Source organism: Euleptes europaea, chromosome 10 (assembly GCF_029931775.1).
Source record: "Euleptes europaea isolate rEulEur1 chromosome 10, rEulEur1.hap1, whole genome shotgun sequence".
Lineage (NCBI taxonomy): Eukaryota > Metazoa > Chordata > Lepidosauria > Squamata > Sphaerodactylidae > Euleptes > Euleptes europaea.
In genome coordinates this window covers 10,374,094-10,388,125 of record NC_079321.1, presented here as the reverse complement: position 1 = coordinate 10,388,125, position 14,032 = coordinate 10,374,094, and the positions used below count along the sequence as shown (strand labels likewise).

General features: G+C 45.2%; 1 protein-coding gene across 4 annotated transcripts in view; it reads right to left on the bottom strand.

Annotated features, from left to right (window-relative positions):
• Window positions 1-14,032, bottom strand: part of RUNX2 (RUNX family transcription factor 2) — a 292,808-nt gene that overhangs the window by 158,802 nt on the left and 119,974 nt on the right. For all 4 annotated transcript variants that reach the window (XM_056856377.1, XM_056856376.1, XM_056856378.1 and 1 more), the window contains one exon: window positions 4,081-4,185. In XM_056856377.1, coding sequence (XP_056712355.1) covers window positions 4,081-4,185 — 105 coding nt within the window. The remainder of the gene's footprint in view (window positions 1-4,080; window positions 4,186-14,032) is intronic.

The following is a 14,032-nucleotide window of genomic DNA, read 5'->3' as shown; positions in this document are numbered from 1 at the left end:
AGTGCAAGGATGCAGACCTCCCAATGGGAAGGACCAAATTCATTCCAGATGCAAAAACTTGTTAGCGCTGTGCCGGGGGTTGGGCGTTCCTTCAAAGTCACTTCGCCCTCGCAGAGGCAGGTGAGAGGACAGCGTTTTGCACAAAGAACTGCAAAAATCTTGCCAGAGCGAATGGGAAACATGGAAAGCCTCCGTGACAAAAAGGGGAATGCGACGGTTGCCATGAACAACATCTAAAATTGCCAAGAACTAATGGAGTCTCCAATAGTTTTAAGAACATAAGAACGGCCATGCTGAATCAGGCCAAGGTCCATCAAGTCCAGCAGCCTGTTCACACAGTGGCCAACCAGGTGCCTCTAGGAAGCCCACAAGCAAGACAACTGCAGCAGCACCATCCTGCCTGTTTTTGAAAGCACCTAATATAATAGGCATGCTCCTCTGATCCTGGAGAGAATGGGTATGCATCATGACTAATATCCATTTTTACTAATAGCCAGGGATAGTCCTCTCCTCCAGGAACGTGTCCACTCCCCTCTTAAAGCCTTCCAAGTTGGCAGCCATCACCACATCCTGGGGCAGGGAGTTCCACCACTTAACCATGCATTGTGTGAAGAAATACCTCCCTTTATCAATTTTGAATCTCTGACCCTCCAGTTTCAGCAGATGACCCTGCGTTCTAGCGTTATGAGAGAGGGAGAAAAGCTTCTCCCTGACTACTCTCTCCATACCATGCATAATCTTATAGACCTCTATCATGTCTCTTGCTAATCAGAGGAACAAGGAGAAGGCAGTTTGTCAGCAGAGTGGAAGAAACTTTCCAAGAATGGCCCGAAGTACCAACTCTTTTGGCAAACGGCTTTCCTGTGTAAAGCCACAACTACTGGATTTACACTCCCGTAGTACTTCCAGGGAGGCTCAAGGTCTCATCACCATTTACTCATCAAAGACGAGCAAAGATACTCCCATTAGACCGACTTAACGTTTTTATTAATGTGGTTACTTTCTAAATGATCCTTAATCTCTAAATGCCATTTAAATGCAGGCGCTCTCCATTAATTGCAATCAGTTTCTAATTAAGAGGGCTGTGGAGGAATCGAGGGTTGTCTCACTGGGGATACCTGCCACAGTAGCGCACTGATTAACAGTTAAATCTGCCTGAGAGACACAGACAGACACGTAAACCGAGATGGATTAGCCAGGTCTGACAGTACACGTTTTTTAAAAAAAAACAGCTATCTATAACGGTGACTGGAGCATGACCAAACACAACTGCCGTTAACAAAGCAGGCATTGTGAATAGATCCCGGATAATTAAGGAGTTTGCCTGGGCGATGCCTGTCCCACTGGGAGAAAAGAAACTGTGGGTGTGCCACGAGGAAGGAGCCGCCTGGGGTGTGGCGTAAGCAAGCCATGGAGGGAAGCAACCATCAGGACAGCAAACCAGGTTTGCAAACTGCAGCAGCACCATCCTGCCTGTTTTTGAAAGCACCTAATATAATAGGCATGCTCCTCTGATCCTGCAGAGAATAGGCATGCATCATGACTAGTATCCATTTTGGCTAGTAGCCATGAATACCCCTCTCCTCCATGAACATGTCCACTCCCCTCTTAAAGCCTTCCAAGTTGGCAGCCATCACCACATCCCGGGGCAAGGACTATTTGGATGGGAGACAACCAAGGAAGATGAGGGTTGCCATGTAGAGGCAGGCAATAGCAAACCACCTCTGTTAGTCTCTTGCCTTGAAAACCCTACAGGGTTGTCATAAGTTGGCTATGAATTGATGGTAGTTCCCACCACCAGTTGTAAAAGGAACCTGATGTGGATGGCCAGGGTTTGCCCGATCTCATCAGATTTTGTTCACTAATCAGGGTCAGTCCTTGTTGGTACTTGGATGGGAGACCAACCAGAAAGTCCACAGTCACTACACAGAGGACAGCAATGGAAAACCACCTCCAAAGGTCTCTTGTCTTGAAAACCCTACAGGGTCGCCATAATTCAGCTGTGACTTGACAGCAAAACAAAAACAAAAAAAAGTCCAGCATGGCCATGTTGCTCAATATTGGGATAAATTTATAAACACTAAGAGTGAAAAATGCAATACAAATGCAATCCATGCAAAATGATGAGACTTTCCTGTTTTATTTTGGGGAGGGAGAGGGAAGTCTGAAGTGACCTTGCAAGTTAAGACCTAAAAAGTAGAGGAAGTTTAGAAGTGGGTTCAGATTCACAAAGTCTGAGAACCAATGTCTTCAGCGGGCCCTCCAGGTTTGCCCACTGTGGGCTTCTCCATGCAGATGTGTCCCAAAACCAAGACCTTTCCCCAGAAATGAAAGCCATTCTCCTTCTAATCAAGGGTGGAGAGATAAAGGCCGCACCACGATCCATCTCCACTTCCCGACAAAACGTAATACAAGGGAACATGGACTGACAAAAGCCTTAAAAAACACATTCTCTCGGCGTAGGAAGGACATCAATTAAATGTTGCTGACATTTCAGCGCTTTTACAGTAGATCAGGGTGCTTCTTATTCCCAGGGGCTATGTGGTGGTTCTGCTGTTGAAAACAGATTCTGTGCTAAGAAAATCCAATGTTGTCTGTGACATGATTAAGCGGCAGTTTATAGAGAAGAAAATCAATTGCCTGATGTTCCACAAACATGTTCTCTCCTCCCCCTCCCCCCCAAAAATCCCTGAGGAGCAAACAAGGACATTCTACTAGGTGACTTTCCTCAGACCTGGATTTCTCTTCCTACTCATTGGAAAGATCCTTAGCTCTGTTTCCAAGAAGTAATGTATTAGAAGCACCTAAAGTTAACTAATGCGCCTTCTTCACAGCTCCTGGGCAGGGAGGCTGAAGCGTGAATGCCGCCCTTAAGGTGTAATGGACACTTAATCCCAAGCAATTCACACCTCACTAATGAGGTGCAAAGTAAAACACAGATTTCCTGACCTTGTTGAGTTCTACTGAGCTTTGGGGAGCCTGGCCTGCATGTCTGGTCCTCTTCTAATGATATCATTCTGTTCCGACCTGGATGGCCCAGGCTAGCCCAATCTCATCAGATCTCGGAAGCTAAGCAGGGTCAGCCCTGGACAGTACTTGGATGGGAGACCACCAAGGAAGCCCAGGGTTGCTTTGCAGGGGTAAGCAATGGCAAAACCACCTCTGTTTGTCTCTTGCCTTGAAAACCCTACAGGGTTACCAAAAGTTGGCTACAACTTGATGGCACTTTCCACCATATTGTACAAAGGGCTGTCTTAATCACAGCACAATCCTAGGCACAGTTTCTCCAGTCAAAGACCGCTGAAACCAATGGCCTTAGACTAAACTAGGTCTGCCTAAGACTGGGTTGTCAGACAGCTCCACAAAAAGCTATCAGGGAAATTGAAGTTTTGAAGCAGGATTCTCAAAGGGCCCTCTTTACTTGCGATTCTTGCATAGCAGATCATGGGAAATGTCTCAGAGTGGTTGTCCTTTATGTGAAACCCTTCCGCTTGTGGTGTGTGTGCATGCGCGTTAAGTGCCGTCAAATCGCTTCCGACTTATGGCGACCCTACGGATTAATGACCTCCGATATGTCCTATCATTATCAGCCTTGCTCAGGTCTTGCAAAGTGAGGGCTTAGTCCACTTAGTCAGATTTTAATCACACCGGGGGCGGGGGAACATAATTAGGGATAAGGGGCTCCAGTCATGGACATTATTGCCCTGAACTATGTGGATGCAGATTTACCCAAGTTTATGTGGAGAGAGGTGCCTCAGGCAATTTGAGTCCCTGGCCGTAGCCACACTGTTCAGATATTGCATGAACTGTTTCTCCAAGTCATAAGCTGCAGTGAATCCATCAGGGGTTACCCAGTGCCCTTAATTAATCGGGACCCTTATTTCTAAATCCTATTAATGGAACGGCAAAGGACCGCTTAGCAATAGCCCTCTCTTTGTTGGATCGGGGGCTACTGCATAGGGGAGAATCGGGCTCGGGATATTTGGGGGAAGACACTGGATCAGACATTCCTTAGATGTTCTACCACCACAGACCAACAGCACCGGACTCTAGATCGCAAACAGAGAACAGAATACTTACTCCTTGGCTCCCGTGGTCCGTCCACTGTCACCTTGATAGCTCTGTGGTATGTAGCGACTTGGGGGGGATTTGTAAGGACCGTTATTGTCAAAGTAAAGCTCTTCCCTGTAAGGAAGGGTGAAAAGAGGGGGAGAGGGAAAGAAGAAGAGGAATGGCTATGATGATATGGTTACACATTTTCTCAAGAAAGAAGTTATCACAATCCCCCACCCCAAAATCTGAAACTTCAAGCTACGTAGCACACATATATATATGGCTTCCATTTCATTCTAATGCTTGGAACCTGGCCAAGTATTGCAAATTTAACATTTCTTCTTATATTATGACAGAATGGTGGAGAAATAAGTAGAGGTTGCACAGGGGCAGTGCCTTTGAATGTCAAGTCGATAACCCCCTTACTGCTTTGGGACTGGACCCACTCAGGGCAGCTGACAGCATTCCCTCACAGGAGATGTCTAGCCTACAGCTTCTGATGCCGCAACGGGGCCCCAAAACAAGGCAGGTTCCTTATCTATTTAAAGTCTGGAGAGCTACTGTATTGCAGTGGATAAAGTGGTGGACCAGGGGCCTGAGCTACCAAGGGTTCGAATCCCCGCTTCTGTCATGGATGCTCGCTGGGTGACCGTGGGCCCGTCAAAAATTCTCGGCCTGGCCTACCTCACAGGATTGTTGTGAGAGAATGGGGGGGAGGGAAGAACGGTGTTCTAAGCAGTTTGGAGTGCCAACTGTGGGGAGGAAAATGGTATATAAATAAATAAATGAAAAGTCAGCCATGCCTTGAACACACATGAACACATGAAGCTGCCTTATACTGAATCAGACCCTTGGTCCATCCAAATCAGTATTGTCTACTCAGACCGGCAGCGGCTCTCCAGGGTCTCAGGCAGGAGGTCTTTCACATCACCTACTTGCCTGGTCCCTTTAACTGGAGATGCCGGGGATTGAACCTGGGACCTTCTGCATGCCAAGCAGATGCTCTGCCACTGAGCCACGGCCCCTTGCATACAGGAGGTCAGCTGTACAGACTGGCAGAAGCCTAATGTTGGAAGAAGTACTCATCTCTGCACTAGGCATTCCACACACACACCAATTGAGCCAGTTTGGACATGCAACACGAGATAGCATTTTCTGTGAACTCACAACATCCCAGCAGAACTGGAAATCACTCCAAGCAGAAAGACAAATTCCACGCCGCCATTCAGACCAGCGTAAATCTGTTCACTTGAGCAAAAGCACCGTTCGTAACGCCGCGCAACTGAAAGGAATGTGCACTTTTCATCTTTTACCTCACGTCGTTTTTGTTATTTAATTTGCTTGACCCTACCACAGTGCGACGTGAAACGAATATTTCGCTCTGGGGAACCGTTTACCGGTGAGCTAGTGTCTCCTGATTTTAATACGCTTGTGGTAATAAGATGATATCATCGTCACCGGAAAAGACTGGAGAGGGGTTTTTTTTTTGTTTGGGTTTTTTGCATTCGCGCGCGCGCGTGTTTTTTAAAAACTTACTTAGGCCCAGTCCATCTACCGAGCCCTGAAAAACCCCTATTCGCTGTGAAAAGTTGCTTGGCGTGCATAAAAATAAGTTCCAACTGGGGGGGAAATAATAATCTGCAAGTCAGCACATAAAAGCCTCCACGCTTTACATGCAACTGCTAACAGAGTTGAGAGACGTAACGGTGGAGAGAGGAGAGAGGAGCCAGCCCCGAAGACTGCGTCCTTCTGTTCTGCAGAGTCACTGACAGTTTTAATCAGTTAGATACGCGCCCGTTAGTCATCTCAGATAGTCCCAACTGCAAAACTGTTTCAAGACAGGAAGCGGTGGGCGGGCGGCAGTGAGTCAATAAAGCAGGCCGCGATCTGAGGCCTCAGTGAGACTCTTTCTTTACCCGAATCTTTTTTTTAATTTTTTTTTTAAAAATCCCTTTTTCTCTTTAACCGGTGACTCTTTTTCCCTCATCCCCTTCGGCGGGCTCTGGTGAGCTTTAAATCAAAAACCCCAAATCTTAAACAATATGTACCAGCATAAAACTTAATACAGCCTTTTCAAAGGATAATACAGAACAGGTTATAGGGATCTAATAGGGAACAGGTCCGGGGCTGTCAAATCTCGTAACCGGCCTTTCTTGTCAATCCCGGCTCTACGAACCTGCTCCGAAGCCACACATCATTCATTATCGGGCATGCGGCTTCGGATCATCTTGGATATATATTTTTCAAAAGGGAGAGGACGTGACAGTGAACTTTTCAAGGGAACCTCGCCGTCCCATGGAGTCAGAAGGCATGCTTTGTGGCCACGCCGAGTTCCAGCACTTGGACCCCCGAGTTTACAATTAAATCTGTGATTTTAAACATGACATACTGAGGGATGGTACAAATACCCCTCCCCCAAAAGTTGCATTATTTCTGCGGGAAGGAATGAAGCCAGACAGGCAGAAGACAGCTGTTACCAACTCCTCTGAAAAACTTGAGGGGGGAGGTAGAACACTTTTGGTTTTCATCTTTACCACTCGGTGGTTTTAATTGGCAAGCCTTGGGTGTGGGGAATCTGATTTGTGACTGCTGTTCTGGTAAGTCACGGATATTATTCATGATTCACCTTCATGGCCTCTGTGCAGTCCCACATGGGAACTGCGCATGCACAGGCCAGCCGCTGGCCTGTGCATACAGTTTCCATGTCTGCCTGCACAGAGGAGCACTTGATGAACAAGTTACAGTTAAGTGCAACACTGTTTTCACCTTTGTGGCCTCTGTGCAGGTAAACATGGGAACTGCACGTGCGCAGGCCTGCGCATGCACAGTTCCCATGTCTTTCTGCACAGAGGACCACTCGATAAACAACAGTTACAAGTAAGCGCAACACTGTTTTATTTCTTATTTATGAATTTGATCAAAATGTTATAGCAGTGTAACATCCGCGTATCATTTTGCCATCTTCTATTGCAGAGAACCTGATAAGAGAGGATACTCCGGTATTTGAACAAAGAGTCTATGGTAGAAGCCATTTTTACCATAGAGGTTTTGCCCAAATACCAGAGTGTCCCATGTAATTGGTGACATGATGACGTCACTTCCAGTGCACAATGGAAGTGATGTCGCACTGCCATGGGCAATATCACTACCATGCCAAGCAAGGCTTTCCCCCACTGCCGGTAAGTTTCCCCGCCGGCCAGCTGATCGGCAGTGGGGGGTAGCAGCTGGGGGTGGTAGATTCCCCACCCCTGGCAGGGGCTTGGCAACCATATCCCAACAGGTGGAACTTAAAATAGTGAGGATGCTCCTTCTGAACATGCAGATCTAAAGATGATGGACTCTGTGGTCAGACTACCCGAATGCTGCAGGAAGAAATTCTCATTAAGAGGCATGCGGCTGAATAACAGCTTAACAAGGCTCGTCATGAATCTACTTACTTGTGAAACAGCCCATTTGACTGCACAAAAAATATCTACAATTAAGTCATCTCATCCTAATCCTATTTATTCAAAATAAAGCTACTAAATACAGAGTGCAATCAATTTACTATATTATGTCTGTGCAGCAGTAGAACTTAATTCAGCTATTGTGTGCACAAATCCACTGGTGACATTTAAGCCCCCAAATGTACAAAGACAGCTGCCCCAGGTGTCTCTGGGAACTGCCAAGGACACCTGCTGACAGAAGTAAGTCTTAGAATTACTGATTTTGCCAATTATTAATTTATTTGGAGATACAATCCTGCACTCACTTATATGATCTCTCAAGTCCTGTTGAGATGTGCGTACAGTTGTAAGAGAGATGGCAATCTTCAACAACAGCCCAAATTTATCTTGCAAGCTTAACACATTCAGATATGTACCTAGACTACCCGTCGGCAGTAAACGTCATCATTTTTAATGTAAGCAGCCAAACAATGCACAGTATTCAGATCATGCATTCCTAGTATGTTATCACATCCGGGAATGCATATCAGAGGAGACTGTGGGCAGGGGGAAAGTCGCCAAGTAACCATGAGTGCAGACTCGACCCTTCATAACATGCATTTGGTTACAAACGTGAGAAGAAGGATGAGAGGTTCCTGCTCCCTTTAAAGATAATCATCATCATCAGTCGTCGTCATCATCATCTTATATCTAATAGTGAAGTGTGGGTCCATCTGCGGATACTTAATTCCGCAGATTGGGCCCATTTACACAGAAGGAACATTTTTCTACAAACTTGTTGGATAATAACAACAACAATAATGGCACACTTTCCAGATACCTAATTTTGTAGAATAACTGAGCTTTCTGAACACCGTAGTTAAACCCGGGGAGACCAAAGTCCTGCTGCACCTCCTTAAGCTTAGACTTGCTTGTAGTCAAAAAACAATGAAAACCAGACAGAGAAGAATAGCCAGGGCTCCTTTTAATATAGTATAATGGCATTTCACCCCACAGGATCGGTAATAAACTGAGCTGGAAATATGGTAATCTGCCCAATGGCATTGGCAAACTGCAAATAACAATTAAAATAAGCAATAAAACAGTGTGAAGATGACACAGTGGGAAACTCTGGCCCCGTCATATTAAAAATATGACTCCAGCAAGGCCTCAGGCATAACAGATTAGCATCCTTGAGGTATTTCTAGAAAATGTTTCTATATATAGATAATATATATACACATATAATAAAATTTAGTGAGTTAAATGTACTTCAGCATTAGTGAATTTCACACAGCAGTTCCCCAACTGTATATATAGTATTTAGGGCTACATTCCTTTTAAAAAAACTTCCTCGAACTAAGATCCAGTGAATAAAATGGGCCTGATTTCCAAACAGACCTGATAAGGATTGCTCTATGATCACTGAAAATGTTCTGTTTTCTCCGCATCCTGGGTGCAAATAAGGTATCTAAAAGATCAAGGACACAATCCCACCAAGTAGATATACATCAGATGTATTCAATGAAGTGCGATTTGACTCTTAAAAGCTTATACCCTGCAAAACGTCTTGGTCTCTAAGGTGCTACTGGACTCAAATCTAGTTGTTCTACTGCGGACCAACATGGCTACTCTCTGAAAAAAACCCCACCAAAGTTACGTACTTTGAATCCCCATTTTATTATTTCATAGAATCACAGAGTTGGAAGGGACCACCAGGGTCATCTAGTCCAACCCCCTGCACAATGCAGGAAATTCACAACTACCTCCCCCACACACACCCAGTGACCATTACTCCATGCCCAGAAGATGCCCAAGATGCCCTCCCTCTCATGATCTGCCTAAGGTCATAGAATCAGCATTGCTGACAGATGGACATCTAGCCTCTGCATAAAAACCTCCAGGGGAGGAGAGCTTACCACCTCCCGAGGAAGCCTGTTCCACTGAGGAACCGCTCTGTCAGAAAATTCTTCCTAATGTCTAGACGGAAACTCTTTTGATCTAATGTCAACCCGTTGGTTCTGGTCTGACCTTCTGGGGCAACAGAAAACAACTCCGCACCCTCCTCTACATGACAGCCCTTCAAGTACTTGAAGATGGTTATCATATTTAAATATTTATACCTCACTTTTCCTTGACCAAGACAGTGTCACTGAATTCAGTGGGAGAGTTAAGCACACTCTTCAACACTCTTCAAAATAAGCTTTTAAAAGTGCCTACCTATGGCCACCTGGCGCTCACGATTCTTTTCCCGTCTGCCGATTTCCCACACACACTCTTTTTACTAGTTTCTCTGTGACCTTAAAATTTACTTCTGGTAGCTAATTACTCGTTTTAGTGCTTTTTTTTATGAACCTCACCAGCTCGGGAGTCATCTGGCATTACGGCTTTCGTGTGTCCCCCCCCCCCCCCGAACTGTGCATTCTTCGTCATTAACACATCTGAGTGGAGTTGACATTCTAACAGGCAGAACTGACATATGTTGAGGAGAGAAATTACCCTGGAAGCACACACAGCACGCTCCAGACGGTACAGATTTTGCAGCCAGATGCTGTTGTGATTAATTTAAGGGCCCAACATCCTGATTTCAAATATTTGCGCTGACGTACCCGCCCACAACCCCAACACTGCAAAGCCTCCTTTCCTGCCTCTTGTACTTATCTGGTGGCACGGCAAAAACTCAAACCGATTAACTAATGATGTCCATTAAGAAGAAGAAGAGTTGGTTGTTATATGCCGACTTTCTCTGCCACTTAAGGCAGAATCAAACCGGTTTACAATCACCTTCCCTTCCCCTCCCCACAACAGACACCCTGTGAGGTAGGTGGGGCTGAGAGAGCTCTCAGAGAGCAGTAACTAGCCCAAGGTCACCCAGCTGGCTTCATGTGGAGGAGAGGGGAATCAAACTCAGTTCTCCAGATTGGAGTCCACCGCTCCAAACCACCGCGCTCAAACACTACACTAAAAAAATTAAGGACACATCAACACTTTGCAACACATCTAGTTTTGAACTACTGAGACTCCCTCCAAAGAATCCCAGAAACTGGAAGTTAGATGAAGATGATGAAGAAGAGTTGGTTTTTATATGCCGACTTTTTCTGCCACTTAAGGGAGAATCAAACAGGCTTACCATCACCTTCCCTTCCCCTCCCCACAACAGACACCCTGTGGGGAGGTGGGGCTGAGAGAGCTCTTAATAGAACTGTGACTAGTCCAAGGTCACCCAGCTGGCTTCATGAGTAGGAGTGGGAAATCAAAACCGGTTCTCCAGACTCCACCGCTCCAAACCACTAATCTTAACCACTACACCACACTGGCTCTCTGTTATGGGGCTGTTATGGATCTCAGTTCCACCCCTACTTGAGCTATGGATCCCTGGGTGATAGGCAGGACCTATTGGGGGGGTCAGCTAGTGCATCGCACCAGGGCTGATCAGCCCAGAGGGGGCCAAAGATACCCAAAGGGAGTACAGGGTGGCTCGAGAGTTTCCTGGAGTCCCATTAAAAAGTTTGCATATGAAGACTAGAATTTATATGTTCTGTTGGCCTACACAGCATTGTAGGAGCCCCGTGGCGCAGAGTGGTAAGCTGCAGTACTGCAGTCCAAGCTCTGCTCATGACCTGAGTTCGATCCCTACGGAAGTTGGTTTTAGGTAGCCGGCTCAAGGTCGACTCAGCCTTCCATCCTTCCGAGATAGGTAAAATGAGTACCCAGCTTGCTGGGGGGAAAGGGAAGATGACTGGGGAAGGCACTGGCAAACCACCCCGTAAACAAAGTCTGCCTAGTAAACATCGGGATGTGACATCACCCCATGGGTCACGAATGACCCGGTAAAGGGGACCTTTACCTTTTACACAGCATTGTACCATATAAAGATGTTCAAATGTGCATTCTTCTCTCTGACCCCTCATTTCACTCTTTATCATGTAGGCGGGACTATAGCAGCATAAGGCCTCAAATGCAGAAAATCAGTGAAGTGCTCCATTCCACCCGTCTCACCCTCTATACCTTTGTTTGATCCTATGATTAAATCCATTGTGGATTTTAAAAAATGGCTAATGGAGCAGGAAAGGGGCCCTGAAAATTTTTTTTGCACCACCCTATAAAATTCCTCTCAGAAGCCTTGGTGTTAGGAAATGGCTCGTGAGCAAGGGGCAGACTAACATTAATACAATAGATCCATTCCTGAAGACCGCTGAAATCGACAGAAACCCTTCTATCGACGGGCCACTATTGGGTTGTGTCCTAATTAGCAACGAGCGGCCATCTTACAACCTATTTTTGACTCTTAGGAAATAAATAATACATCTGCACATATATCTATATGACAAACAAGGGAACACATGAAGCTGCCTTATACTGAATCAGACCCTTGGGTCCATCAAAATCAGTATTGTCTACTAAGACCGGCAGCGGCTCTCCAGGGTCTCAGGCTGAGGTCTTTCACATCACCTATTTGCTTCGGCCCTTTAACTGGAGATGCTGGGAATTGAACCTGAGACCTCCTGCGTGCCAAGCAGATGCTCTCCCACTGAGCCACGGCCCCTCCTCAAGTGTATGGTCATTATTTTCGTATTGACAGAAAGCATCTTTAACGCCCTTTGTGACCTGTGGCCTATATACACGAAGGACCATTTCTCCCTGCATGTTTCTGAGTAGCAGCTCTAACCTTTCCTCCAAGGTCTATTACCAGTAACCCCACTGGGCCCTTTCTGCCGCTGTCTGGGATCAGGCTGTTTCAGTGGCAGCCTCATGCATCTTGCTTAGCCTCACCAAACCAGGCATTCGGCGAGGCTACGTCCCTGCAACTCAAGTTCAATTGAGTCGGTTTCCCATATCCTTCTTTATTGTCCTCAGTTTGATGTTATTCGTTACAATCTATTTGATCCTAACTAATATGTCAGGACACTCGGAGGCCCTGAAAATTTTTCTTAATGACTTGTCAACCGAAATAACTGAAAAAGTAGCTGTTTTTTTAAGTTCAGTAATCAAAAACAGATTGAAGAAGGTTAATGATTGATGGTGTCCTATATTCCTTATTTTTCCTATAGTTATTCATCATTTGTATGGATCACTTATTGTATTGTATGCCAGTAAAGGTCTTGAATTGAATTGCTTAGCCTCCCAGAAGTCGGGCGGCTCCCACTGTCCTGGCAAAACAAAGCAGCTCTGGAGAACCTTCGGGCAGCCTGAGATTGGGCAAAAAGAGAATCCCCCGCTGGTTGAGGCGTAAATTGTTTTTAGTCCCATTTTTAAAGTGTTGTTTTAACGTTTGCTTTATTTCAGTGTTTTAATGTGGTTGTTATGTGGTTTTCACGTGGCTTGGGTCCTGGGATGTCTGGGAGAAAGGTGGGCATTACAGGTTGAGTACCCTAGAAGACAGATATTAAAAAAACTCCTCTTTCCGAGAGAGTCTGCCTGTGCAATGGTGAAGAAACTGAGACCCTATACTGCCCTCTCTATCATGAGTTAAGATCTAAGACTATCCAAGAAATTTTAAGAAATAATATAGGGCTACCTGATAAAATTTGTATCCAACGACTACTGGAAGACAGTAACCCACAAACTTTGAGATGTGTGGCCAAATTTTGTGTTGCTATATATAAGCCCAGAATTGATGCAATTTACAAATAGGTAAAATTTGATAAATATTTTAGAAGGTAGCTTATTTGCCTCTTTACATATGGTATTTTATTGATATATTTTATTTTGTGGACTCTTTGTCTGACTGATACTGTTTTTATTACAAATTTATGTTACTTTTGATTAGATGTGTTCTATTTTTAGGGTCAAATGATCGTAAAAAAAAAACTGCTCCTTATTCAGACATCCAAAATATGGAAAGATCTGGAATATGGACATTTTGAGCCGAAACACAGGCATTACAGGCCCTCAGCAGAGCAACAAGCTGCTTTCTGATGGTTCAATATACACAAAATTATTTAAATATTGTTTAAAAGTAAATTCAGGCTATGTGTATAAAGTGTATATAAACATGCATAAACATAAATGAATTTCATGTTTTGACCTGGGTCCTTTCCTCCAAGGTATCTCACGATGTATACGCAAATATTCCAAAATACGTAAAGATCCGAAATATGGAACACTTCTGGTACCAAGCATTCGGGATATTATTATGTGGATGGATGGGGCTTGTGAGGACTGTTGATTTAGATCAGGGGTCCCCAACCTTTTTCAGCCGGTGGGCACATTTGAAATTCTCACACAGGGTGGTGGGAACAATCACAAAATGTCCAGCAGCTAGGTTATATATAGCTCCTAATAGTACCTCTTCAACATTTCAGCCAGAAGCTCTGTTTAACAGGATCTCTTAACATGCGGAACCAATCAGAAGCTCTGCTGGGCAAAAAGCTCCACCTCGCCCACTTGGTGGGCACCAGGAAAGGTGCTGGCAGGCACCATGGCAACCACCAGCACCACGTTAGGGACCACTGATTTAGATGGTAGAGAGCTGAACAACTGTCAGCGGTATTTACCCTGGGATGGTCACCAGGGTGTTTTTATAGACAGCCAGTGTGGTGTAGCGGTTAAGA